Source organism: Dicentrarchus labrax, unplaced genomic scaffold, assembly GCF_905237075.1.
Source record: "Dicentrarchus labrax unplaced genomic scaffold, dlabrax2021, whole genome shotgun sequence".
NCBI classification, from domain to species: Eukaryota; Metazoa; Chordata; class Actinopteri; family Moronidae; genus Dicentrarchus; species Dicentrarchus labrax.
In genome coordinates, this window is record NW_026136718.1 from 25,422,721 (window position 1) to 25,448,251 (window position 25,531).

Here is a 25,531-nt window from a genome sequence, read left to right on the forward strand (position 1 = left end):
ATACAGTATTACCTTGTCACTCATTAAAAAAAATATATATATATTTGTATTTAATCAGATGCTTTTTCGCATGACAGCAAAGACATAGAGCACAGGTCAACACCGGCTTAAGGAACCAATATTTGTGAGGCGGACATTGATAATTAATTGCTGTAATTACTTTCTAAAATACTTATTGCGTCATTTTCGGAGCTTATCATATAACACGTCTTCAATTAGGCTAACAGCTTTAGCAATACGCCTCGTAGTTTCATGTCGCCCAATGACAGGGCATTTATTCCTGTCTCCCTTCTCACACAATTAAAAGACATTTTATCAAACAATATAAGCAATACAATAGCATGACAGTGCGTGAACTGTGTAATAGAGCAGCTTTAATGTCATTATGACTCTATACTCTTTCCGACATTGACAGCCTCTTCAATGGCCGCACCCTATGCCCATCTCTTCCCAGGAGATTTAACACTAAGTAAATACTGTCTCATTAAAACTGCATTACCGGCGGAACAATGGAAAAATGAAAAAGGTGAACCTACCTCTGCAGTGCCAATAACGTCTTCCCCCGTGTGGAGACCGTGTTTTTCGTGCTCCTGCTTTATTATCCAGCCCCCGTAGCTACTTCCACCTCCTCTGGTCTCCTCCAGGTCTGGCACTGCCCCTGCTAACAGTCTCTCCTCTCCATGAAAACTGAGGTTACCGCCGACAGTGTCTTGTGCCCGCCAACCCGCCCCCTCTGCCCTGTCTTGAGTGGGGACCCAGGAAGGTGGCCCGGTCGGTTGTTTGGATGGTCGGCCGCTTCTTCACACACCAAAGCGGTCAAAATGGCTCTGTTGTCTCCCTGCCTTTGGTGAGGAGGATGCTCGAGCTCCACTGAGCCGGTGACATCACCACCGAGGGAGGTAACAGCATCAATGCAGTAGTGGGAAAGGAGGGAGGGAGGGAGGGGAGGGGGAAGCAGGGAGAAAGAAAGGGAGCAAAATTAGTAACACCTCAAATAAAAGCTGCTGTTGTGTTATGCTTTTTATTTAAAGTTAAAAAAAATAGCAGGGGTACTGTATATTTTCCCAAAAGCAGCCAAGTTTACTTGCAGGCTTGTTTTGAATGCAGTGGACAACAGGATGCATTTGTTATGAATAGGGTTTAGTAGGTCAAGCCAGGGACATCAAGCTGAGAGGAGACAAACTGGCACAAAACAGGTCTCTGCGCCATGGAAACTGCCTGTTCAGTGAAGCACACAATGAAGCATCTCAGAGAACAGAAACAGTATTATACTGTCGCAGAAATATTAGAAATATATTTCTTTTGCAAATGTGGAGCTCATGTACGTCTCTCGTCAATTTTGTGTCTACACCCTGCGTCTACTGCAGCAAATACTGAAAGTTAAACGGTAAACATACAAAACCAATAGGCCTTTTTCACAGCAGACATGATGACTTGTCATAGTAGGAAAAAGTGTTACTAATAACATGCTCAATACCAGGACCCTAAAACTGAGGCAGCTAAATGGAAATCAGCCATCTTTAATTTACACCTGTGCTTTCCTACTCTTCTCTAAAAAAAGCCTGTGTGTAGGTTACACTTCTGTATTGAGCAAGCTGTTGCTTAATCATATGAGATGACAATGGTCTTCTTTAATAGAGATAACAACTATGAAAATAATGATGTCAGATGATTTGTTATTATTGTGCCTATCATTGAGGACACTGAGGGTATGGCATCAGTGCAGGCCTTTTTCACAGAAGACATTTTGACACGTCACAGTATGTAAATAATAAAATGAATGGTGGCTGAATTTCATTCAGCTGCTTCAGTTGCAGGGTCTTGGTATTGTGCATGCTGGCCCACTGTCACACTGTGTTATTAGTTGCACCTGTGCTTTTCGCACAATCACAAGTCAATGTCTGCTGTGAAAAAGGACTGTTTTTATGTACATTTGGGGATTTCACCAACTATTCACATTCAGTAATTTAAAAAGGCAACACACTGACAGAGTTGTATAGGCAAATGTTTAGTTTTAAATGTATTTAAAATTGACTTATTTTAGATCAAGAAATGAATGAAAAAACATGATAAATTCCAATACTGGTAAACACAGTCAAGAGATTTTTTTATTTTTTATTTAAGATGGGTGGGTAGTGGTGTGTTGAACTCGTCATCTTGTAGCCATGGAACAAAACAGCTCATGATTGTCAATGATGTCAATGAGTAAATATGTAATATGTGTTGATCTCAAAACCTCTAAATGTTCTTGAGCTGCATTTGAAACCAATATGTTTAGATACATACTGCAGCATCTCTTACCTAAAAGGCTCTTGTATTACAGTTATTCTGAAATGTAATTATCAGCATGATCTGAATTGATACATTGTTTCAACTGGCCCTTATGTTGAAGATTTACAATTATTTTTTTTTATTGCTTGTAGCAAAAAATACATTTGCTTAAAACATTAATCATATCAATTTATAATGGGACTCATGTTTTGTCAGAGAGAAAAATATCAACACTGGTAGTTCAGCTTGTGTAAAAGCTAGACCTAGAGTGAGAACAGGTGAAGATTAAACCCCCGGAGCCATGTCTAGAAGCTCTTAGACAGTCATTGAGCTGATTGGAGAGATGGGAGGACTGAGCCTAATAATGTCAATGTGTCCTTGTACAAGTGACCTGATGTGCACACTACAGACAGAAATAGTTTGGTGGCTGTAGAGATTGTTGCTATCAGATCTGTACATTTTCTTTTTGCTTGGAAGTTACCTGCATATAGATGTACTATCTGGCAACCATACTGTATGTTTAAGTATGATTCTAAATGTATTCCATTGTACACCTATTGTCAAAATCTGTTTCACCTAGAATGTGAATGGGCTTATTATGCCATCATGCTTGTATTATAATCCACACATGTATCCATTACACTTAGCTTAGCTTAGCAGCAATGAACAGGAACTGTCTATCTGGTGGTAGGATACTTGGGCTGCTCAGGTTTCAGCCTGAGTGAAACACAATGCAATTGTGTTTTGTGACCTTGCTCTTTGCACAGTCCTACCGTTCCTACTGCTCTCTCTCCCTCCCTCTCTCTCACCCTCTCACATTTGCTTGATGTGTAACATCTCTCTTGGGCCCCCTCTGTCTCCTCCACTTCTATCTGATGCATTTGCTTTATTTAATTCATCGGCATTAAGATTTTCTAATCCGTGCACAGAAAGCATATATGTAGTGTGGTCTACCAAAATAAGAGGTGAGTGTGAATCACAAGGATGATGTCACTCGCATGAATCACCACATACTACATGAGGTGCCTCATATACACTTGTCCTCCCTGTTTTAAAGTGAAGTAGGCCAAGCTGAAGGCTCACGTTTATAAGTGTGCTTAAAAGGAAGTGTCTTGATTATTTAAGAGTAGCAGCGTTCACTAAAGGAAGATGCAGGAGGACTTGTGGTATTGTTTCTGCCTGGCCTTCCAGCTCTGTTCTGTCTAAATTCAGTGGCACAGGAGCCTGAATAATTTATTGGTTGAGTGAGCTGTTGCCTTGAGCCAAGTGTGACAGACATGTTTTCTTAAAGAGACGCTGTTGGTGTGTATCTGTCAGAGAACGTAGAGCAATCTCCCACCCTAATCACATTTAACATGGAAAAAACAGAGACAGTAATATCATGAATTGAATTATGAATATAAAGATAATCCACTCAATGATAGATTATTATTCTTGTCGAGGCCATTAAAAGGAGCTCCTAATTTTTATTGGAAAATATGTCACATTGAATTAAAGAATTACAAATAAGAAGTGCAAAAGTGCAGCTATTACCAGTGGATGGAAATAAACTTACACCAATTAATCAATAATAGCTTTTTAAATGAAGGAGGAGACATTACACACACATGTCCTGTTGTCCTTGTGATCAAGGTGTGGGAAAAAACAATATGTCACATCCGGGGGTGCAGCCTGTGAGATAAGCGCCACCTGGTGGAAAAAAATGGGCACTGTAAGTAGATGCATTAAAAACAAGGGAAAACAACCTTCAAAAACCATAACTAAAAAGGTACATTAAAGCTCTGCGTGACTCATCAGCTCAGAACCATGGTGATGACTGCCTGCAAGCTTTGTTCTCATGTCAAAAGAATTTGGTGAAAACGAAGACGGAAAAAGGTATACTTGAATAATCCCTCGAGGGAAAAATTATTTTTTTTTCTGTTGTTATATTCAGTATATTAACACACACCACAACCAAAAAACAATTAAAAATTAATAACTAAAAAAATAAAACTCAGAGGCAAAGAAAAACACCACATTGTTAATGGAGCACAGTTTATTGAAGAGTTCAGTGACACATTGGAACACCATCATCCAGACATGTAACCTCAATTAGAAACAAAATCTCATGACAAAAGGAAAAATTCTTTCAGTGACAGAAGTATTTGGTACAGCAGGTAGGTTACTGACATTTTACCATTACGTTACTTGCACCACACAGACCACTTGCACAGCGGTCACCTCAACATTTACCACAGTTTACATCCATCACAGCCACAGTGGATGACTGGCTTTGTCTAACCAGCTTAGTGTGAGCAAAACAAATCTATATGTCTAAAACCTTGAACATGGGATGAAAAACACAGATAGACATTGTTGAAAGCCTCTGTAAATTAGTGTAAGATGTCCCCATTTTTCTGATATTGCTCGCATGACAAAAACCCAGAGTGCTCATCAATAAAAGGCAATACCCTGCACAGAATAATTCATATGTACAGAGTGAAACTGTGTTGAGAGTTTGTTAAAATAAGTCAGACATATTACTCTTTGTCCAGTTCACACTTTGAGTTCAAGACTCAAATTAAAATCACTCACTGTAAATGACACTTGTAAAAGTACAACTTCTGCTATGTAATAAATAAACGTGTCACTATTATGGACTACTTCAAAAGCTTGTATCACTAAAACACTATTAAAATAAGTCACTAGTAATATATGTTTATTAGGCTGACATTTAGCAGCACCTTTCAATGATAACGTTACAGTACCAAGTGTACTGTATTATAACACCTTATTTGCAGGGATGGACACACAGGTACATTTGACTTCATTACAGTCTTACAGCCACTGTTACCCTGCCATACCATGCATAGTGCACAGGATCAATGCCCGGTGTTTCCAAAAGAAATTTCATTAGGGCATTGTGATGTGTGGTGATTTCTCAATTACTATAAAGGTATTATGTCTAACTACTTGGATGTGAATAACTAACTCACAGCAGCAGTGAAAGTTTTTGGCAATATTTAACTATACCCATGGTAACTAATCAGACTACAGGTTTGTTATTTTATTTCCATTGTGAGTATAGTAAGTGGCCCCTTTTTTTGATATGACGCAATGGCCATTTGCAATTTAACAAGCAGATATTGAAAATGTACTTAGGAAAAGACTTACTTGTGAAATAACTGCTGAAAAATTAACAATCCATGGAGTCCTTTATAAGAATATATAAAAATCAAATATTAAATATGACTAATCTTTCCCTTATCCTTTTCATTATATGTGATATAGCAAAGAATTGGTATAATTGATTCTTTTTTATTACTGAAAGTGAGATGCTCAAATGTTGTCTGCATGTTTTTTAAGAACGTTTAAAAACACTATTATCTCTATCTTTTACAACTCATTGTAAAGTTATACTATTAAGGGAAATATGATCTCATTAAAAAGTTACTTTTATGTGCTGAATGGCTCACTGGAGGGAGGGGGAGGGAGGGGGAGGCAGGACTGAAATCCTCCAAATACATTAATGAGCAAGATTGTTACAAGCTAGCTAATACATTTGGGTGCAGAAAATACTCAAAAGAACAGTTAGAGATTCGGGGAAATATGCTTGTTTGTTGTCAAGGATTGATAGATTCTTTGTGCATCCGTTTAGAAAGAGGCCGTGGGATGTGTTTAGCCTAGCTTAGTGCTAGGCCAGGAAGCAAGGGGAAACCGTTAGCTTAGCTTTGTCAAATTGAAAAAAATGCACCTCCTAACAAGCCCAAAGATATATTATTTATACAGGTAATACTGTTTATGAACATGCCATAAAACAGAAATGCCAAAATTAGACCAGAAGCAGTTGGAGCTATTTTTTCACAAACAACATTAGCTTCCAAACAGTGCTGTCCCGTTAGTGGGCTTGCCCAGAGAGGTGACTAGCTTGCTGGCTAACAAGTCCATACTGGTATCAAAGCTTTGAGGTTTTTAGGAATTTTTAACTTGCTAGACATAGCTAGGCTAGCCTTTTCCATGTACTTTGTGCTCCCTGCTAGGCTGGTATGAACACGTAAACACTGTTAACTGTAAAAAATGCAGATAACACCTCATATCGGTGTGACTGGGTAATATCACAAACAAGTGTATTTCCCCAAATCCTTTAAGAATGAAAAACGCAGGAGTCTATTCACTATTTACTATTTTGAATGGTTAAAAACTTTGTGTGAAAAGCCATAAGAATAGCTTGAGCCACTGTAGCTTCCCTTCCTGGGGTCACTGAGGCACTACTTCCTTCAAAGAAGCCAGGGCTGAATGGATGCGGACATGAAGCCTGTTCTCAAAGTCGTAGCCAGTAAAATCCTCCTAAAACATTAGATAGATAGATAGATAGATAGATAGATAGATAGATAGATAGATAGATAGATAGATAGATAGATAGATAGATAGATAGATAGATAGATAGATTAGAATTTAAAAAAATGTAATCAGTCACTTGTAACATATAAACATTATCTGGGAGATTAACAGGATTTCTTCTTTAGATGATTGTAAATATTTTACCTTTGCTTGAAGTAGCAATGATCTCCCCTTTCCCACCGTCTGGATAGCAATGTAAAAAAGTTTGCTTTATAATATCAATCCAAATGAAAATGTGAATGGATAAAAATGTGAATGCTGAGTGCAGCAGACTGACCTCTGGTTTTGCAAGGAGTATACATCCGAGCTCATAGACAGCATATGGCTGAACATATGAGTTGATCTGTCGTCCGTACTCATCTCTAGCAGCCAGCTGGAATGCCTGGATCACAGATAAAAATGGTAAGAGAGAGCAAGTGGAATAACACTGAAAGTGTAGATTAACTGTAATCTGTAGTCATTCAGTATTCATTGAGTGTAGACTAATACCTGAACAGCATCTCTCATATTTCCATGACATTTGTGAACGGCACCAAGAAGGAGGTGTTTCAGGCCTCTGCACGAAGCTTCATCTAAACTCTGTAACACTGAGTTCATACAAAAGGAATTATCACACAGGGTAAAATTAAATTCTTAGAAATCCTGCTGCAGCTAACTTGGTTATGTTGGCATGGATCACAAAGGTTACATTCACCCTGATTCATTATCTGCAGTTTAGATGAGGAGCAGTTTTGAAGCGCTTTCCACAGATACAGCACTTCAATTACACCGAGGATGCATAGCTCTCTGCTGGGGGAGGTCTTTCGCAATCTCTCAGCCTGCAGATAGGAATCAGACAGAAAAACTTTAGTGACACACTAGTGATGACTTTCGAAAGAGAGAAAAAGGTCAAAATCTGCAGCAAAACACACCCTTTTGACAGCAAACTGCTCTATCTGGTTGTTTTTCCTCTTGAACAGCTTCTGCACATCTTTGAAAACTCCGCTTGCTCCATCCAGGTCACCTGAAGCACCCTGACACACTGGAAAAAGACAAAAAAGACTACATCGAATACAGAGTGGACACATCACACCAGCGTAGGCGTATGTATGTTTGCAACAGGCTTACCTCCGGTCAAGTAGGCATAGTAACACTGCGACCAACGTGACTCATTCTTCAGCCTTTCAAACGACCTGTATGCATCTTCAAAATTCATCTCTATCATGCTACACCAACCTGATACAAAGACAAGCAGACAGAAGAGAATGAGTCCCTCACTGCACTGTACGCCAACTGCCAGTATGTCACAACTAACCTGGTGAGAAAACACGTACCAATCTCATAGAGACACACATGCTGGATCTCTCTTTGGTCTGATGCAAGCTCTAATGCATCATGGAAACAGGCCAAAGCACTGTTGATATGGCACTGGGGACAGAGAGAGAGCACACACACCAATGGGTACAGTAGTTATGTTAGACACACACTACATGCATGTGTTGAATGAGAGAGTTAGATAAGTAGATGGTGGATCAGATGTTGGTGAGTCAACAAACAATCTGACATGCATATAAATTATATGTGCTTGAACAGAGACTGCTGTACCAGCTGATTCTACTGTAAAACAGAAGGTTTGTCTACTGTACTGTATATTTGCCATTCAGTGTCTTTATTCAGCATTACAAATAAACAATTTACAGCTTCAATAGACTTCAGCATGTCATCACCAAGCCTGAGCATGCTGTACATACCTCTAGCCTCTGGACCCGTCCTTTAAAGAACATGAAGAGGGATGAGTTGGGGTAAACCACCGACTTTCTCTGCAGAATAGCTTTGGCTTCCAGCAGCCCCTCGTGTGTATCAGAGCCATCCAGAGCAAAGAAGGGCAGCACTACTGTGTGGTACCACAAGAGGGCCAACCTGAGCAAAACAACAGGGCACTCAGACTATACAGTTTTTGGAATCTGAAGCTCAGTGGGAATCTGCATTAAACTGAATGTTTATAAAAGGTACATAAGCTCCAAATGTGTCAGAGCAGTTCACTGTTATACTAATAATGGCAGTATAGAATATATTGTTAACAGCTTTTTCAAGGTCAAGAGCAGATCGGGCAAACTGTATGCTAAACATCTGATGGCAGGTCAAAGGTCACCCATTAGTATGTGAACCAACATATCAATGTTCTTTTTTACATGAAACATAACCTACCCTAATTTAAATATATTCTATGCTGTCATTGTTCGTATATGTAGTATAACTGTGATAGCAGAAGGTAACCAGAGATATGCTCTGGGGGCCAGGATCAGCATTTACTGCATAATTATGTCTAATTTTAGTGATGTTATTTTGTAATGGGTTCCTATTTAGCATAATTTTAAAAGGTTACACGACGACAACACTGAGAATCACTGACATTATTCATACTCAAAGTTCCCAGGATCTAGCGTCAAGGGTTCTTGGTTTTCCCCAATTACTGAACCTGTATTAACCGATTTCATTTTCTTTTCTTTTTTACCACCTGGGGGCAGCACAACAAGCTGTAACAACTTATTATGATGATATGGTAAACGTGTTAGCAAGAAGTTTTTTTACACAAAAGTCCAATTTTAGCTCTTTGGCTCTGTTTTATTTTCTACCAGCCATTTAGAAGCCAGATGCTCCACTATCCCAACAAGCTACCTAGTTGCAAACTGTGTCTGTCAGTGGGTTTATCAGAGCTTTTTTTGCTGAAAACAGCCACCTGCCATGACTGAAAATGATATTGAGGAGTGTAGTGACAGTGAACTAAAACAATTAAGTTGAAGACTGTAAAACCAAAACAATGAGCTGAGGGACACTAAAAAGTAGAGCTAACGGGAACTTTAAAACTGTTTAAAGTATCTATGCTGTAGATGTATAGCTTACCCGCCTCCAGTGACATCTGTATCCTTCTGTAAAAAATGATACAAGCTGAGCGTACTCACGTAGCTAGTGGTGCCTTCATGTCCTTGCTCTCACTCGCGTACATAAGGGAGGACAGGCCCTGGAGACGGTCACCAGGGAAACCCAGAAGGTTGATAATCTTGAGCAGGTGTGGTGGTACCATGGAGATGCACAGGTGGAAGAGGCCGTAGCCGAAGCTGACGGAGCCCTTGAGCCGGTCCAGGGCCTCGGCCGTCACACCGTTCTCCACCGGTGCATTGTGGTTGGCGTTGTCCGTTGGGAGGGACTCCTGATGGACAGAGGACCTCCTTTGACAGGCATCCTGCAGCTGGCTGATGTCACTGTGGCACTTATTGTACATTTTCCACGCCTTACGAAGGATCCAGCCTCCTTTGATATAAGCTTTTAGTAGAGACAAGAAAGAAGATACTCTTGAGGTTTTACATGGAGATGCTCAAATGGAAAAGTGAGACCATAATTTTCTGTAATAAAGTCATTAATTAATCTTATCGATCTTGGTCTGAAGCTAATGAACATATTCATGGTCAATTAATCTACATATTGATTTTTTTGTTGGCCCCACTAGCAGCGGTGCTCTAAGAATGGCAATGTTAGTCTGTCTGTCCACTTCTTTGGGCCAAACTGAAGTATCTCATAAACTATTGGATGGATTGCCATGCAATTTGGGGCAGATATTCGTGTTCCTGTCAGGATGAACTATGGTAACTTTGGTGATCCCTTTCAACAGATCAAATCTTATGTTGTCCCATAGGCACACTAAGAAGCTAAACTAAGATGATTAACATGGTAGGCAATACACCTGCATAACATTAGCATGTTAGCATTGTCATTGTGAGCATGTTAGCCTACTGACATTAGCATTTATCTCAAAGCACCAGTTTAGGTACAGCCTCAAACAGATCAGTTCAATAATCGATTACCTGTTCAATCTATAAAGTTTGAAAAAACAGTTAAAATGCCCCTCACCATCTTGCATAACAAGCTAGTTATATACAACCAACAGAACAGACCCAAAGATATTATATACATTTGCAGTAATACAAAACAGATTAAAACAGAAAAACAATATTATGAATGACCAAAAACTAATAATTCATAGATTGATCAACTTAGTGTTGCAGCACCAAATTATTGACTTTTTAACAAATGTGTTTGCTAGCACAGTGACACTTTACATACTACCTACGCTGTAATAATATGAACTCATCACAAATTCAGTTATTCCTCATTAACATTTACGTAAAACCAGATAATGTGCTTGAATACTTGAGTTATATCATTGATAAGTGTTTATATATTAGTCATACAGACACACACACACACCACCATGATGACATAATGCCCTAAATACTGGTTGCCATGAGAGACAGACATTAGATTTGATTACCTGAAAGTTCCTGCTTGACGAAGGAGAGCACAGCGAGGTACACCTGACAGTCAGCAACAATGATCTGTCTCTGTAGGCGGTCCACGACCACAACGCCTGACCTCTGGGAGTCCATCTGTAACACACACACACACACATTCAATAAGCAGTACACCCACACACCCACACACACACACACACACACACACACACACACACACACCCTGCATCATTCCCCAGAGGCTGGCAGCTAAAGTAACAAGGAGTGAATGACCCTGAGCTGTTCAACAGCCCCCACACTCCTCACCCACTTTGTTGATTACATTTCACAGAAGTACTAATTGAATCTGTGCGTGGGCTTGGCATGATCTCACTGCTGCCTGCATCATTAGGCCTGATGCCAAGGATATGGACATAGCTATATGGACAGTAGCCTGTTCTGGCGGCAATATTAAGACACATCAGCAACAATGCAATGGAAGTGAAAAATCTAAATGTGTAAATTGGTGTTATCAATATCACTTCCTTTTAGTTCAGCAACATTGACAGCAGCATTATTTATCAGAGTTTAATTTGGCGTGTAGGTGCCTTATTGCCATGCAACAGTCAATATATATAATATATTTTTGTTTCATACTCACACTTTTCTTAATCTTGTTTCTGATCGTCTCTATGACTCCAGCGCTGTCGCTCTCACACAGTTTCTCAGTGGTCCTCAGGTCGTCACAGGCCGTCTGCATCTTCTCCTCCTCAAATGTCATCATGGCATTCTGCAATGCAATGCAGCGAAATTGCATTCAAAGCCAATCAAATCAAGTTTATTTATATAGCATATTTAAAACAACCAGACTTGACCAAAGCGCATTATAATTCTAATATTAAATTGTTTTCTTTTACAGAGCAGATCTATGCTTGAGTGGGCTTTTAAACACAAACATGTAATTAGAGGGAGGGAGTGTTATGTAATGGTCTTAAAAAAGGACAAAGGGCTCTTTCTGCATGACAATGAATGGAGGAACACAGTGACATCTGTACAGCTGTGTGTTTGGAGTTGGAAGGATGCTACACAGCAAACTCAATCAGAACATCTTTGCTCTGATGTTGCTGAAACCTCACCTTGATCCAGTGTGAAGATAATCACACATAAATTAAATAATAACATGCAGTGATATTTAGAGATGATTTTGTGGTTGGATATTTTCTTGTCTTTTCTTAACTGAGGCTTTCTCTCCATTTATGCTGCATTTGACTATCCCTGGGCTGTGCACATACGATTGCCCACCATGACGGTCAGATGTCGCAACCCCCACTGCCCTCAGGGCCATTTTGCATCTGGGTACAGAGGATGACATCATCTCTGGCTTCATGGTGGGTGAGCGTCGTCGCGAGGGGCAGCGGCAGTGTGCGTGTGTGTGACCACCACGCTGTGAAAAATTCTCCCTCTCCCATCAGTGATGGACACAGCGTTGCAGTAATGTGCTTCTCTGCGTTGCTGTTCTTGACAGGAAGACACATCCATTATGTTAATGGATGGAAAAGCAATGGAGAGGATGCCAGTGGTGACAATGATGCAACCACTTTGACAGATTGGGTTATTTCAGGTCTTGATACTCGGTGCTTTCCTTATGAAGTGTGACAGTATGGGCTTGAATTTCACTGTTTTGCTATTTCTTAACACTAGCTGATACTTCTCTTGGCATTTTATTGGATCATTTTATCACCAGTAGAGAGGAAACTCACCAGAAAACTGACGAAACTGGCCCCAAAGCTCATCAGCGGGCTCTGGGTCCTACAGAGAGAATAGAAAGGAGGAAGATGTAGAAACCACACAACAAAAGAGAGACCAAAGAGAATTATTCATATGCATAGCCAAAAGGAGTCACGCATGGTAACTTTTCCAGCAGGCAGGAACAGAGCATGCTCAGGAGCAGGTGCAGCCACAATCCCCATGTTCAGCTATCATATTAGGGGTCTAACTACTACCTGTTTGTGGGACGTGGGGTGCCCACCTTCCACTGAAAAAAAAAAGCAGCCCAAACCCAAACTGTACTTTCAAAAGTCAACCAGATGTGCAGGGAAACAAATGTCCACAACCGGCTGAGATAAGAATAAGTGCACATTGTGGCGCAGACAGCTAGATGCATAGATTTTAATAGTGCTTGTCTCCATGATTAAATGTCTTCTCTGTGTTAGAAACATTAAATCAGAGACGGTCTATAATGGTAAGACGGGTAAGACAGACCTGATACATAAGCTTTAAAGTCCATTTAAAGCAGCCAACACAGTAATTCATTAATTATACTGCTGTATTTGTAGACCAGTGTTTACACACTGGTAGAACATTCTGTACTCGGTGCTCTGAATGTCACTTTGATGTCTATAGCCACTTGTAACCTTTTTCCTTGAGATTTTTTCCCCTCTTGCTGACATTACAGACTCAGGCATGCAGCATACAGTGACATGTTATTATGGTGATAAAGCATCAATGACCTGTATCTCCTGAAAAGCTCGTCGCTTTCCTTGAATCCGTTGTTGAGCAGCATGTTGATACCTTGCAGGGCCATCTCAGCATCATCTATGTGCTCTGCCTTCTCTTCTACCTGCTGCTGCTGCTGGGACTGCTCGGGACCCGCCATTGTTTATACCACAGCTCAGTGGCTGTCGGACTAAAATAGCGCGATAAAGAAGCAAATATGAACCCGTTTCTTCTCCGAAACAAACCCGCATTGGTTGATTTCAACTGATGTAGGAGACGGGTTTAAACAGTGACGCGCCTCTAACCGGCTACACAAAAAAAAAAAAGCAAAAAGAAGCAGTGCAGCTTCCGCAGGCTCCAGACGTCTGTGCACCTCGGGGATAGGCCACTGATGCCCGGCCGGGCTCAATCACACTGCACCCAGCAATATGCAGCTATCATTGTACTTGCCGACAGCAGACGTCTGCACGCTCAGTCAGAAGCCAACGCGCCGTTATTTGTCTCTAAATCAGCCATCCGTCTGTTTGTCTGTTTTTTCACCCCTGCAACTCAGTGCCCGTGCAGCAGCATCCGATGCATTACATAACGAGGAGCCAGGCTGCTGTGCTGCTCTGCCAGTCCCACGTAACGCACTCGTCAAACGGCCTGGCGTCATAACGCACAGCGCATCGCCGGGAGAATGGAGAGGGTTGATGAGGCCCGCTGAGGCGAAGCTGCATCCTGTCAGCATCCATCCCTCAGACTCCCTCCGCACCCACAGGCTCTAAGCCCAGCCCCCCTCCTCCACCCGTCAGCCAACAGACGCACGGACTGAGCAGCCTGCAGATACACTGAGGGCAGGCAGGTGAGACAGAGCTGCAGCTACACTTTATTTTATTATTCTTAAAGGGGTTATTGTCTTGATGTCTATGTTAAATGACGTTCTTCAGGTTGTAAACAAGTAAAAGTAGTGTAAGTGATAGCCATGTATAAAGCAACATGTAAAGTAACTTTTGTTCCAGTTAAAAAGCTGTGAGCCTATTGTGAGTGTTAGTTTATTTATCTTATTCAGTCTTTGAATATATACTTTCTATGCAGACCCTGTATGTTTGGTCATTTTCTAGACCCACACAGTTCCATAGTACAGCACACACACATTCTAACTGGGTTTTGAGTGTGTGGTTCACATTGGAAGTGGAGATGCTGGTACACTAAATGCATACAAATGTGTTTCTGACTGTTGCTGCGGACACTATTGATCCACAGTAAAATGCTACTCACAGCGGGAAACGGTACAACTAACATACTAACATTTTACCTATCTACACAGTCGGTTGTTGGTGTTTTTATGTCCACACTGTGTATTCCAGTATCACAAGCTGAGGGTCAGGAGTTCGGCATTTCTGAAAACTTCCCCAACAGTGCAGCCATTTCACCCTGTCCTCACCATTCCTAACCATTTCAACAGTCTCCATACTTGCTCATATGTGATTATATTTGTATCTGCATCCAATTGTTGTTCTAGTCCCAACATGCAAATTATGGTTGCAGTTCAGCATGTCATACAGCAGGGGACTCACACCTAAATGGTATTACTACCATATATATCGTTATATCATCTTTCAGCCAAACAACAAATGAAGGCCTGAAACTGCTCTCTTCTTATAACCAGCCTTTGCACGCATTTGCACCTTTGACTTTTGTGCAACATATTCCCCACAGACACACAACTTAAACCTGAGCAGCCTACGCTGGTAGAATGACCTGTATAGGTCCTCATTATAAATCGACTTAATTCTCTACTTTATTTTGGTGTTTTAGTGTTTACTAATACTTAGTGCGCTTTTTCCTCTCTCTCTCTCTCTCTCTCTTCTCTCTCTCACTCACACACACACACACACACACTGTGATTCCGTTTTCAGGTGAGCCGACCATTAAGGAGGAGACTCGCCTATTGAAAGCGAAACTTCACCTGCTCTGTGCTTGTTAACCATCCACCAGATACTGTCTCTCTCCCTGTTGCTCTGAAAAATACTAAAACCAGTGCCTACCGTTAATATACCGGCGGCCGGATTATATTATATTTTTGACATCTTGTCGCGGGCCGGAGGGAGGAGGGTTGCGGGCCGGAAATGGGCCGTGGGCCGGCAGTTTGAGACCTCTTGTCATACAGAGACAAAAAGTCAACAAATGGTTATCCGTTGAACCATTTAGCAGGGGGTGGGGCCTCTGCACTCCAGGCCACTGAACTGTCAAAGACTGCAGAAGCAGAGTAAGGAGAGTCTACTGTTCTGAACTCAATACAGACAGGCATGGAGCTGGGATCAACAGTTAGTGCAGTGAGGAGTAAGAGGGTACTGGTTGGTGAGGAAGTCCGTCCTGCTGTGGTCCTGATAAAGGATGGGAAAATCCATCAAATACTCTCAGAGGAGGACTTCTCTGGGGATGTTTCCTGTGAGGTAAGCTGGCTCTCATTGGCCTGTTTCAGGGTACTTCTCTATATTTATAAGGTCAGATGCATTGATATTGAACACTTCTCATCATCTTCTTGCACTTTAACAATGGTTATCCTGAATGTAACCCAATGTGATGGCAGGTGTTGGATGTGGGTGACAGTGTGGTGATGCCAGGCATTGTTGATTGCCATGTACATGTCAATGAACCAGGCCGCACGTCCTGGGAGGGTTTCTGGACCGCCACCCGGGCTGCTGCAGCTGGAGGGGTGACAACCATTGTGGACATGCCGCTGTAAGTTGGACACTTCCCCCTCCCAAAATCAATAAATATCTACTGTCACTTTTTAATAACATAACCATTTGCTTAATAATGTCTCAGTAATGTGTAAATAGATTATTTGTGTCGTGAGCGTTTTCATGCAGCTGCAAATCAAACAAGAGCACTGAGACAACTATCTCAAGTTTCTTAAGTGCAAAAAGATTAGTGCTGTTAAATTACTTAACAAGAACATTTAACTTAACTTAACTAGATAGACAGATAGATAGATAGATACTTGCTCATGAGGATGATCTCAGCCCATGGAGTATTTACAGCGGGACTAATATCAACTTAACTTCAAGATGCTTTTAACAAATGGGGTCAAGGAAAATAACGTTTTGGAAAATTAGATTTTTAGTTGCCAGCAGTTGATTTTTGTTTCTTTTTCCCCACAGAAATAGCATCCCTCCAACTACCACACTTGGTAATTTTCGTGAGAAGCTGCGGGAGGCTACAGGGAAGTGTTTCGTGGACACAGCCTTCTGGGGAGGTGTGATTCCTGGCAATCAGGTACAGTGGAACAGCTTGGACAAAATCAACACATTCTCAGCCAGACTGTGCTGAATTATGATCAAAGCAAACACAAACAACGGATGTCTCCTTACAGCTAGAACTTCAGCCCATGATCCAGGCTGGAGTGGCCGGCTTCAAGTGTTTCCTCATCCATAGTGGAGTGGAGGAGTTCCCCCATGTGACTGACTGTGATCTGCACACAGCCATGAAGCAGCTACAGCGCACAGGAAGTGTCCTGCTGGTAACTCACCAATCTTCTATAACATTACTGATTATTAAATCCACATGCCCTAATATTGTAACTGAAATACCTTCTGCTTTTTCTCCTGTAGTTTCATGCAGAGAGGGATGTTGAGCAGACAATAGAGGAGAATAGCGGTACGTACAAGCACACAACAGATCATTTCATTGTGGCATACCCTATTTTATCTGCTGCAGTCAGTATTAAATTAATTAAAGTTTAAATTAAGGCTGGGCAGTATCAACAAGATCAGATGTGATAGTTTTGTCCCAATACCTGAATGTCAAATATTGTGAGGACATTGAGATTTGATTTTTTTAAAACATCACCATGCTGGAAGATCTGTTTTACATCCTAAGTAGATTCTGCTATTTTTCAGTTCAGTTCTCACTGTATCATTAATTGATTGATTTGTGCCAATAAATGCTGGTGGTAGTTGTCACTGGTGGCTGTGATGGTGATGATAAAAACTGTCTACAGTGCTGGATAGTTGTGTTTGTGATTTGAGTGAACAACACATTATGTAATAACTAAAAAAAAATGTAATAGATTTTCACTTTATTATTATTAATGATTATATCATAATGGCCATAGTTTGTTATACGCAATATGTAATACATTTCCCCACACTTTTTAATAAATTATTATATTTTGTGGTGGTTATTACAAAATGTCAGAATTTTAGGACCAACAAATAGCAACATTTAAGATGTATTTGTTAATATGCTAATAACACAGTATTGGTACTACACTGATATCCTGCCCTGCTCTGGTTTGTATAAACTCCATCCCTTCCCATGCAGATCCTAGTCAATACTCCACCTTTCTGCAGTCCAGGCCAGATGTCATGGAGATAGAGGCAATTCGTACTGTCACAGAACTCTGCCTCCAGTATCAGTAAGAACATCTGTGTAGTAACAAATAACCATAATGATAGTGGATAAATCTGGATTTGGCTGTGTTTGTAGCATCAATGTTGCAATCAGCTGACTCTCTCTGCCCCAGGGTGCGGTGCCATATAGTTCACTTGTCCTCTGCAAAGCCACTGAAACTGATCCAGGAAGCACGGCAGGCGGGAGCCCCCTTGACAGTGGAGACTACACACCACTACCTCAGCCTGTGTGCAGAGAACATACCTGCAGAGGCCACACAATTCAAGTGCTGCCCCCCCATCAGAGGGTCTATCAACCAGGTAAACAGAAGAGGATGCACAGTAGATACAAATCTGACTAGTTGGCTGCACTTGATTAATTATTCTATAATTCATTAATAGATGATTGATTTTGTCCCACAGGAGCAGTTATGGTCTGCACTGAAAGCTGGGCAGATTGACATGGTGGTGTCTGATCATTCCCCCTGCACCCCTGATCTGAAGAAACTGGATAGTGGAGACTTCACTCAGGCTTGGGGAGGAATTTCTTCTCTACAATTTGGTAACTACAGTCGAACGATCAAAACTCTAGTACTAGCACGACTGCTCATGCAAAACTCAATACAACATAACATTACATTGTTATATTTCAATGATTTTGGACTGTGAATTTTACTTAGCTCTAGTTTTTTATTTCCAACTGCAGCAGGCAGCTTTTTTATAGAGAATTTAATGGTACATGACAAGATTTCTTTGCTTTCAGCACCAATGTTACTGGCTTACCAGTATGCTTGATCTGCATCAGGAAATTAGCATTAAAAAACGTAAATATTCTTTTATTCTGCTGCCATCTAGCGGCACTCATACAGCAGATTCAGCTACGGAAACAGCTACAAAATATTATCTTGGCTGGTTTAACTCGTTAACAGCAATTGTTATGACTGCAGTTGCCTAGCCATGAATATATTTTATTTCTTATTTTCCATGAGTTTTTACATTTTAGCTTACCTCAGCCCTGGAAGTATTATATTTAATGTGACATTATTATGCTCCATCTCAAAATTATGTCAAAGGTCATTGACTCAGTAGTGTCCAGTGTTCATTAAATCTGTAATCAGTGCCCTGGTTTCATCAGTTTAATGATTAATCTTACTGGGGGACTGATTTCAGACACTTAGAGTACAGAACATACTATCCAGCTCACTATATAGATTTTCTTTTTAAATTTACATTCTAATGAGTGTTTTGATATCTGAAAATAGGGCTTTTAGCTGTGAGTCGGATAATGCACCGGCATCACTGTAAAATTTCTGTGGCACCTGTCTCAGGCTCATGGCAGTTTTCACATTATTCACTGTCTTTGGAGCAGCTCCAGGATTAGGCGCTACATGACAAATCCTCTCCGCTGTTCAGCTGAAGGAGACGCTGGTTAAAATTCACAACTTAAACATGTGCAATATATTACTGGGAATTTATATGCAAATTGTCCTTTAGGGTGGATTAGATGTTCCCTCCTCCCACCCCCATAATCCTTCTGACAATCAAACACACTGGGCAAAGTTTGCAGGGAGGTAAACAAGAGCTGAGTGCCAGTTTAGAGGACAGAACAATCATTTACTGTTCAGACACAGTGAGAGAGTGGTCAAAGTCTGACACTGATCCACTGTGTTTGCTGCTTCGCCTCATTGAATTATTACTCCTACTGATGTGATTGTACCTTTGCAAAAGAACAACTAGAAGCAGGAGAGACAATCTATGAAAAACCTCATAAATATTTGATGGCGTCAGCTCAGTGCTCTATAGGCCTGTTAATCACTCCACCCCATTTTAACCATTTGCAGGTTTGCCTCTGTTCTGGAGTTCAGCCAGTAAGAGAGGCTTTCAGCTGTCTGATGTGGTGAGACTCCTCAGCCGGAAAACAGCCCAGCTGTGTAGTCTCGATGGCCAGAAGGGCAGCCTCGCCCCCGGCTATGATGCTGACTTGGTCATATGGGACCCAGAGAGAGAATTTGAAGTTAGTATAAGGAATCCATTATATCAATAAACTCCCTATATCTGCTTATATATTTAGAAAAACCATATGCTTGTATTATATTAATAATTTCTGTCATGCTTCACAGATTAAAGAAGCAAGCATACATCATAAAAACAAGGTAAACCTCATTAAATCAATAAATGGTATGATGTCAGGAGCACATTTTTTATATGGCTGAGCTCATGATTCTGTGTGTGTGTGTGTGTGTGTGTGTGTGTGTGTGTGTGTGCAGCTAACTCCTTACCTCGGTGTCACACTGCAAGGAGTGGTGTGTACCACGATCGTCAGGGGGCGACTGGTGTACAGAGAAGGCTCCTTCTGCCCCGAGCCTCTGGGGAAGCATCTCCTCATCCCATAGAGGAAAAATCACGCCCAGCTGTGAAGCATAATAACAACAAGCTGTAGTAAACTGCAACAAATCTGGGTTATTGTGTTTGTGTCTGTTGCTCAGAGTGCACCACATTGTTTCCTTAATGTAGCTCACAGTGCTTTTCATTATATTTTATTATCTAAATATTTTGACATCACAATTTTCATTTGTAATAGAACTGGGAACACTTGCTGGTTTAACAGACGGTAAACTCTGTCAGAAATATGATTTAAGGGCCAATAACCTACCAAAGTAGTGAAAAAGAAAGCTGGAAAAAGAGCTCCCGGGGTACAAAGCTGCTAAAAGAATCAACTCTTCTTCTGGCTTTTGAGAGAGAGTTAGCACACTTTAACACATCAGAATTAAACAATCTTTCCAATTTATGATTGAACTGTAAACCAGAATATTTAAAGTTTTTGTCAAGCGATTTCATGCAGAAATGACACTCTTGAATCATCATAGTGTGAACAACACACTTTACACATCTTCCAACTCACACACAAACACCAGCCCACACAGTCGGTTTTCTGAAAATGCTTGCATCTGCAAATCTCAATAGCTGTATGTAACATATAATTAAGGGCCATAATTTTGTTTTATGGGCATATATGTGTTATAATTTGGGTTTTGGCTACATGTTTTCAAACCATTTTCCTTCAAAATTATATAAAAGCGTACTTTCAATGGAGTTCACATCACAACAAAAGATATTCCTATAGATGTATAATATATCAGCCTCCTCAAAGCTCTTGAGCCCATGGAGAATCATGTGACGTACACACTTTGACTTTTGTTAACCCTGTCCTTAGACTGGATGTGCTGGGCATGTGGATCAGACTGTATGCAATGTACTGGGATTACTTTCTACCTTATTCTCTTATTATTATCACCAAAAGCAAAAATCCTGCCATTATACTAGAACAAAATAACTATCTGCATACCCTTAAATCTCTTATACTTTTACTAGACTTTTCCAGGTTTGAACTTATACACACTGTAAAGTAGTGAAAGCTACAGTATGAATCTTATAAACTAACTGGTCAGAACTCACATTTAACTGATTTAAAATGTAGGCTAAAAGGAGCATTTATCCTTGTTATTTGTTGACGAGACATGTCATGCTGTTTATTAGGTCAAAAGCGTAGCAGTGCAATAGTTAAACCTGATGCTCTGGAGAGTCTGTGGTCAATGATTAACACTTGAGGACATGTTGGGTGACTTCCTTATCTTTGAAAATGGGAAAGTATCAAGCTACCTGAGCTCACTGCACACAGAAAGCAACAAGTGTTGACAGAAGAAAATGTTGTGACAGACTCCTGACCTGAGGACCTCACTGGTCGGACAGAGGGGCGTGCTCAGTGGAGGCTTTACTTCACCTGCTTCCACAGCTTTTGTGGTTTTACTGCGCTTGTCGCACTGCTGGGAACATGTCGTCCGTCTCTGTACCACCACCAAAATGTCTGCAGAAACCACTGGTGGTTCCACATCGCCACATGTTTGGACCAGGACCCTCCAACGTCCCTCCACGAATCTTGGAGGCTGGAGCCAATCCTGTCATTGGACACATGCATCCAGAGATATTTGAGGTAACTCGGTGGGTTTAACACACATGATGTAGCCTATCGAGGAAGAGAGGCATAAGAGAGAAGTCATGACAATGAAAAAAACATATAACATATACCTCAAACAGAGTAAAGATACGAACTTTAAAAGCTAAGACTATAACTACACTGTCCACATTGTAATGGAGGAGTGTGGGAATGATTGTAAAACTTTTAACTTTGCTTTCCCAATCTCACTTCTCAGTTGAATGATATTTTAAAAATCATTAACTTCATTTTCAACATCTCCATTGTGCACAGAAAACCTATTACACTGCTTCAAAGAGATCAATATTGTAACAAGTTGTAACACTGGGTAAAATGGAGCATCTATAACAAATTGCCAGTGATGGAAAGCAGCAAAGTACATTTACTCATGTACTGTACTTAAGATTAACATTGGAATTGTACTTTACTTGAGTATTTTCATTTTACGCTGCTTTATATGTCTACTTCACTATGTTTCAGAGGGAAATATTGTACTTTTTACTGATCTACATTTATATGACAGCTTTAGACACTGGTTACTTTCTAGATGAAGATTTTAAATACAAAACATGAGCTGAGAGAGAGAGCATGCTTGCAAGTGGGACTGCAACTAATATTTATCTTCTTTATGAATTTTTTCTGGTCCATAGAATGTCAGAAATTAGCGAAAAGTGGCCATCACAATTTAGTTAGACTAGTTAGACTTTATTAGACTAAAGAAACCAGTGAATACTCATATTGAGAAGCTGAAAGGCCACAGGGTAGTATAGTACAGAATATACATATTTATTTAACCTACCTCTATAATGTGCTCTTTTCAAATTACAGATAATGAGTGACATCAAAAGTGGAATCCAGTACATGTTCCAGACTCAGAACAACATGACTTTAGCTGTGAGCGGCACTGGCCACACTGCTATGGAGTGTGCCATCTTCAACACAGTGGAGCCCGGGGAGAGCGTACTGACTGCGGTCAACGGCATATGGGGAGAGCGAGCAGCAGAAATGGCTGAGAGGATAGGTAACATTGGTGGTATTCCGTATTTTTCTGCCAACAAATAAAAAAAACAAAACCAACAATGTGTTAATCCACCTCTCAGTAGTCTCTAACTTCTCTGTCTCAGCCCATCTGTTCCTACTGAACATATAAATATTAAAAAACAGCTGGTCACTATAGTTTTTAATCACACAGTAGTAAACACAGTGCATTTGTTGGAGACTATTTTCAGCTGTGGATTTATACACATTTGGTGCACTAGTATGTACAGGAGCAGGACTGTGTATGTAGGACTGACTAATAGTAAACTAAAGTGCCCATTGGCATCATAATGAAGGAACATATCACTCAGTGCAACAGTGTGGCTCATTTACATGAGATTTGTTGACAATAATAAAAAAACATAATATTGCCTTTCATTAATTAATTTAATAAAAATGATTCTGAGGCGATTCAACCACAGAATATCATGTGTGTCCATCCAACAGGTGCCAGAGTAAATACTATTGTGGCGCCCCCTGGTGGCTTCTTCACTAATGCAGAAATTGAGCAGGTACCACTCGGACTCTCCAGTTATCAGGCTACTCAAATTCACTCTGTCAAAGCTGTCTGTGTGATCATGCTGTTATCTCATCACAGGCCTTATCAAAACACAGGCCAGTGGTGTTCTTCCTCGCACATGGAGAATCCTCTACGGGAGTCCTGCATCCTTTAGATGGCATCGGACAGCTGTGTCATAAGTGAGATGAAGCACTCGCTCCTCTGAAATCATCACATCTGTAACAAACTTAAGGGCAGATAGTAGCTCTGTTATGATTTGTGCCTACAGGTACAACTGCTTGTTTCTGGTCGACTCTGTGGCATCAATTGGTGGGGCCCCTCTATACATGGACCAGCAAGGTTTAGTATTAAATCCTGTTAGAGGTTGTGTCTCTGGGGCAGCTGATCAAACTATTTACTGTGTTACATTATCTGTTTTGACGACACCAAACAGAGATTTTTATTTGTGAATGTTTGTATTTACAGGGATAGACATCCTATACACAGGCTCCCAAAAGGTCTTGAATGCTCCTCCCGGTACAGCACCCATCTCCTTCAGTGAAAGAGCATGGTGAGAAATGCAAATACAAGTAATAGTCTAAAATTAGTGTCACACGTGGATTTAAAGTGGAATTTGTCCACAGCCAGAAAATATTCAACCGGAGGACAAAGCCTGTGTCCTTCTTCTTGGATTTGAGTTGGCTTGCAAACTACTGGGGATGTGATGGCAAGCCGTCGAGAGTGTAAGACATCTTTTCACCTGCAGACTGGAACTGATCACATTTCAACCAGCAGTCTCATTTTTAGCCATACTTGCACAATTTCTAAAAATCTTCTCCATTTCGTCTCCATAGATATCACCACACAGGTCCAGTCACTGCTTTTTACTCTCTGAGGGAGAGTCTGGCTGTGCTTGTTGAAGAGGTGGGACGTGTGTTAGAACTAAATATTTTTATTTAGTATATTACTAGGCCCTTCTGTACAGATCTGTGCCAATGATACTTTTGTCAGAATAAGGCATACGTATTAATTAGTAATTTATGGAGAGCCATTTCTTTCAAAACACTGAGCCCAAACTGCACACCACACATCCAGTTAGGCTACGGTGTTTTTATGCCTTTTTTCTGTCATTCTAAGGGTCTGGAGAAATCATGGGAAAGACATCAGAAAGTAGCAGAGTATTTCCATGCTTGCCTAGAGAACATGGGTCTCAAACTTTTTGTCAAAGAAAAGGTGAGTTTCAAGTTTGAACACAATCATATCATTTGTATAATAAATTAAATATATAAAGTTATATATGGGGGAAATGTACTAACTCTGACTTAAATGGTTATTACAGAAAGCGAGACTCTCTACAGTTACCACTATTGTTGCTCCTCATGGATATGACTGGAAAGAGATCACTACCTACATCATGAAAACACATAATTTAGAGATTTCTGGAGGTCTTGGACCATCAGTTGGCTTGGTGAGAGATTATGTAAAAAATACCCAGTTCTTTACTTATTATGTATGCCCACCAAGAAGTTGCTTAAGACCTGTGTATAACTCCCCGATCTTTTTCTCTCATTTCAGGTGCTTCGCGTGGGACTGATGGGATGTAACAGCAGCAAGGCTAATGTTGACATGGTGCTGGCAGCACTCAAAGATGCTCTGAAACACTGCCATAAAAGCAAAGTGTAACATGTCTCTGTTGGATGCTGTAAAGATAATTCTGAATCACAGCTACTGTCATAAGGAAGAGATTGTGTGTAATAAATAAAGCATTATTCTCAGTAGTCGTCTTCGTGCAGCTCAGTCACCACTTGAATGAGAACAGTGGGGTTGTCTTCATAATGTTGTAGTACCTTTTGTCAGCAGCAGTCTGTTATCTAGTTTTCAGTCTAATATAAACACATGGTAATGACTAATTTCACATGATAGTATTCCACTCTTATACATTTTACATGTATAGAGAGACCTAATCCTGCCTGCCTGTATGTAGCTAAGTGTAGGTCTATCTTGACAGCAGTGGGTTTTCTCGTGTTGGGCTTCTTTCATCATCTTACTGATAACCCCAGACAGGTTCCTGTTTTCTGTCCACACCTGGAACCAAGCGGATCTCTGTTACAGTAATGATAAAAGTATAATTTTTTACACTGTTCATTTCACTCAACAACTACACATCCCATGAGTCTTAGCCACTAGTACTCTGTTGAAGCCTTGT

The 25,531-nt window shown here is 40.6% G+C and overlaps 4 protein-coding genes across 31 annotated transcripts in view; 2 read left to right on the forward strand and 2 right to left on the reverse strand.

Moving 5' to 3' along the window:
* Positions 1-876, reverse strand: part of kif1aa (kinesin family member 1Aa) — a 40,865-nt gene extending 39,989 nt beyond the window's left edge. For 20 of the 28 annotated variants that reach the window (XM_051376435.1, XM_051376445.1, XM_051376423.1 and 17 more), the window contains exon 1: positions 537-875. The gene's annotated coding sequence lies outside the window, so the exon portion shown is untranslated. Of the gene's footprint in view, positions 1-536 lie in introns of all 28 variants that reach the window. The other 8 variants (XM_051376444.1, XM_051376442.1, XM_051376441.1 and 5 more) reach the window with 2 other exon arrangements.
* Positions 877-4,288: 3,412 nt separating this feature from the next.
* Positions 4,289-14,095, reverse strand: LOC127349958 (tetratricopeptide repeat protein 39C-like). The gene is made up of 14 exons (XM_051376070.1): positions 13,430-14,095; positions 12,680-12,728; positions 11,581-11,709; positions 10,961-11,075; positions 9,594-9,954; positions 8,382-8,550; positions 7,965-8,058; positions 7,759-7,866; positions 7,563-7,672; positions 7,346-7,469; positions 7,141-7,238; positions 6,929-7,033; positions 6,796-6,834; positions 4,289-6,597 (listed from the first exon to the last, which is right to left on the reverse strand). Exons 1-14 carry the CDS (start codon positions 13,573-13,575, stop codon positions 6,508-6,510), a joined length of 1,737 nt encoding a protein of 578 aa, XP_051232030.1. The 5' UTR covers positions 13,576-14,095; the 3' UTR covers positions 4,289-6,507.
* Positions 14,096-14,173: 78 nt separating this feature from the next.
* Positions 14,174-20,253, forward strand: zgc:103559 (Allantoinase, mitochondrial). The gene is made up of 12 exons (XM_051376071.1): positions 14,174-14,259; positions 15,317-15,853; positions 15,991-16,142; positions 16,565-16,679; positions 16,777-16,923; positions 17,015-17,060; positions 17,727-17,820; positions 17,929-18,115; positions 18,218-18,356; positions 19,636-19,808; positions 19,915-19,947; positions 20,062-20,253. The coding sequence occupies exons 2-12, from the start codon at positions 15,707-15,709 to the stop codon at positions 20,185-20,187; spliced, it is 1,359 nt and encodes a 452-aa protein (XP_051232031.1). The 5' UTR covers positions 14,174-14,259; positions 15,317-15,706; the 3' UTR covers positions 20,188-20,253.
* Positions 20,254-21,461: 1,208 nt separating this feature from the next.
* agxta (alanine--glyoxylate and serine--pyruvate aminotransferase a) lies at positions 21,462-25,103 on the forward strand. The gene is made up of 11 exons (XM_051376074.1): positions 21,462-21,785; positions 22,617-22,809; positions 23,274-23,338; positions 23,425-23,525; positions 23,615-23,685; positions 23,812-23,896; positions 23,970-24,068; positions 24,180-24,249; positions 24,463-24,558; positions 24,665-24,793; positions 24,901-25,103. Exons 1-11 carry the CDS (start codon positions 21,627-21,629, stop codon positions 25,006-25,008), a joined length of 1,176 nt encoding a protein of 391 aa, XP_051232034.1. The 5' UTR covers positions 21,462-21,626; the 3' UTR covers positions 25,009-25,103.
* Positions 25,104-25,531: the final 428 nt, after the last annotated feature.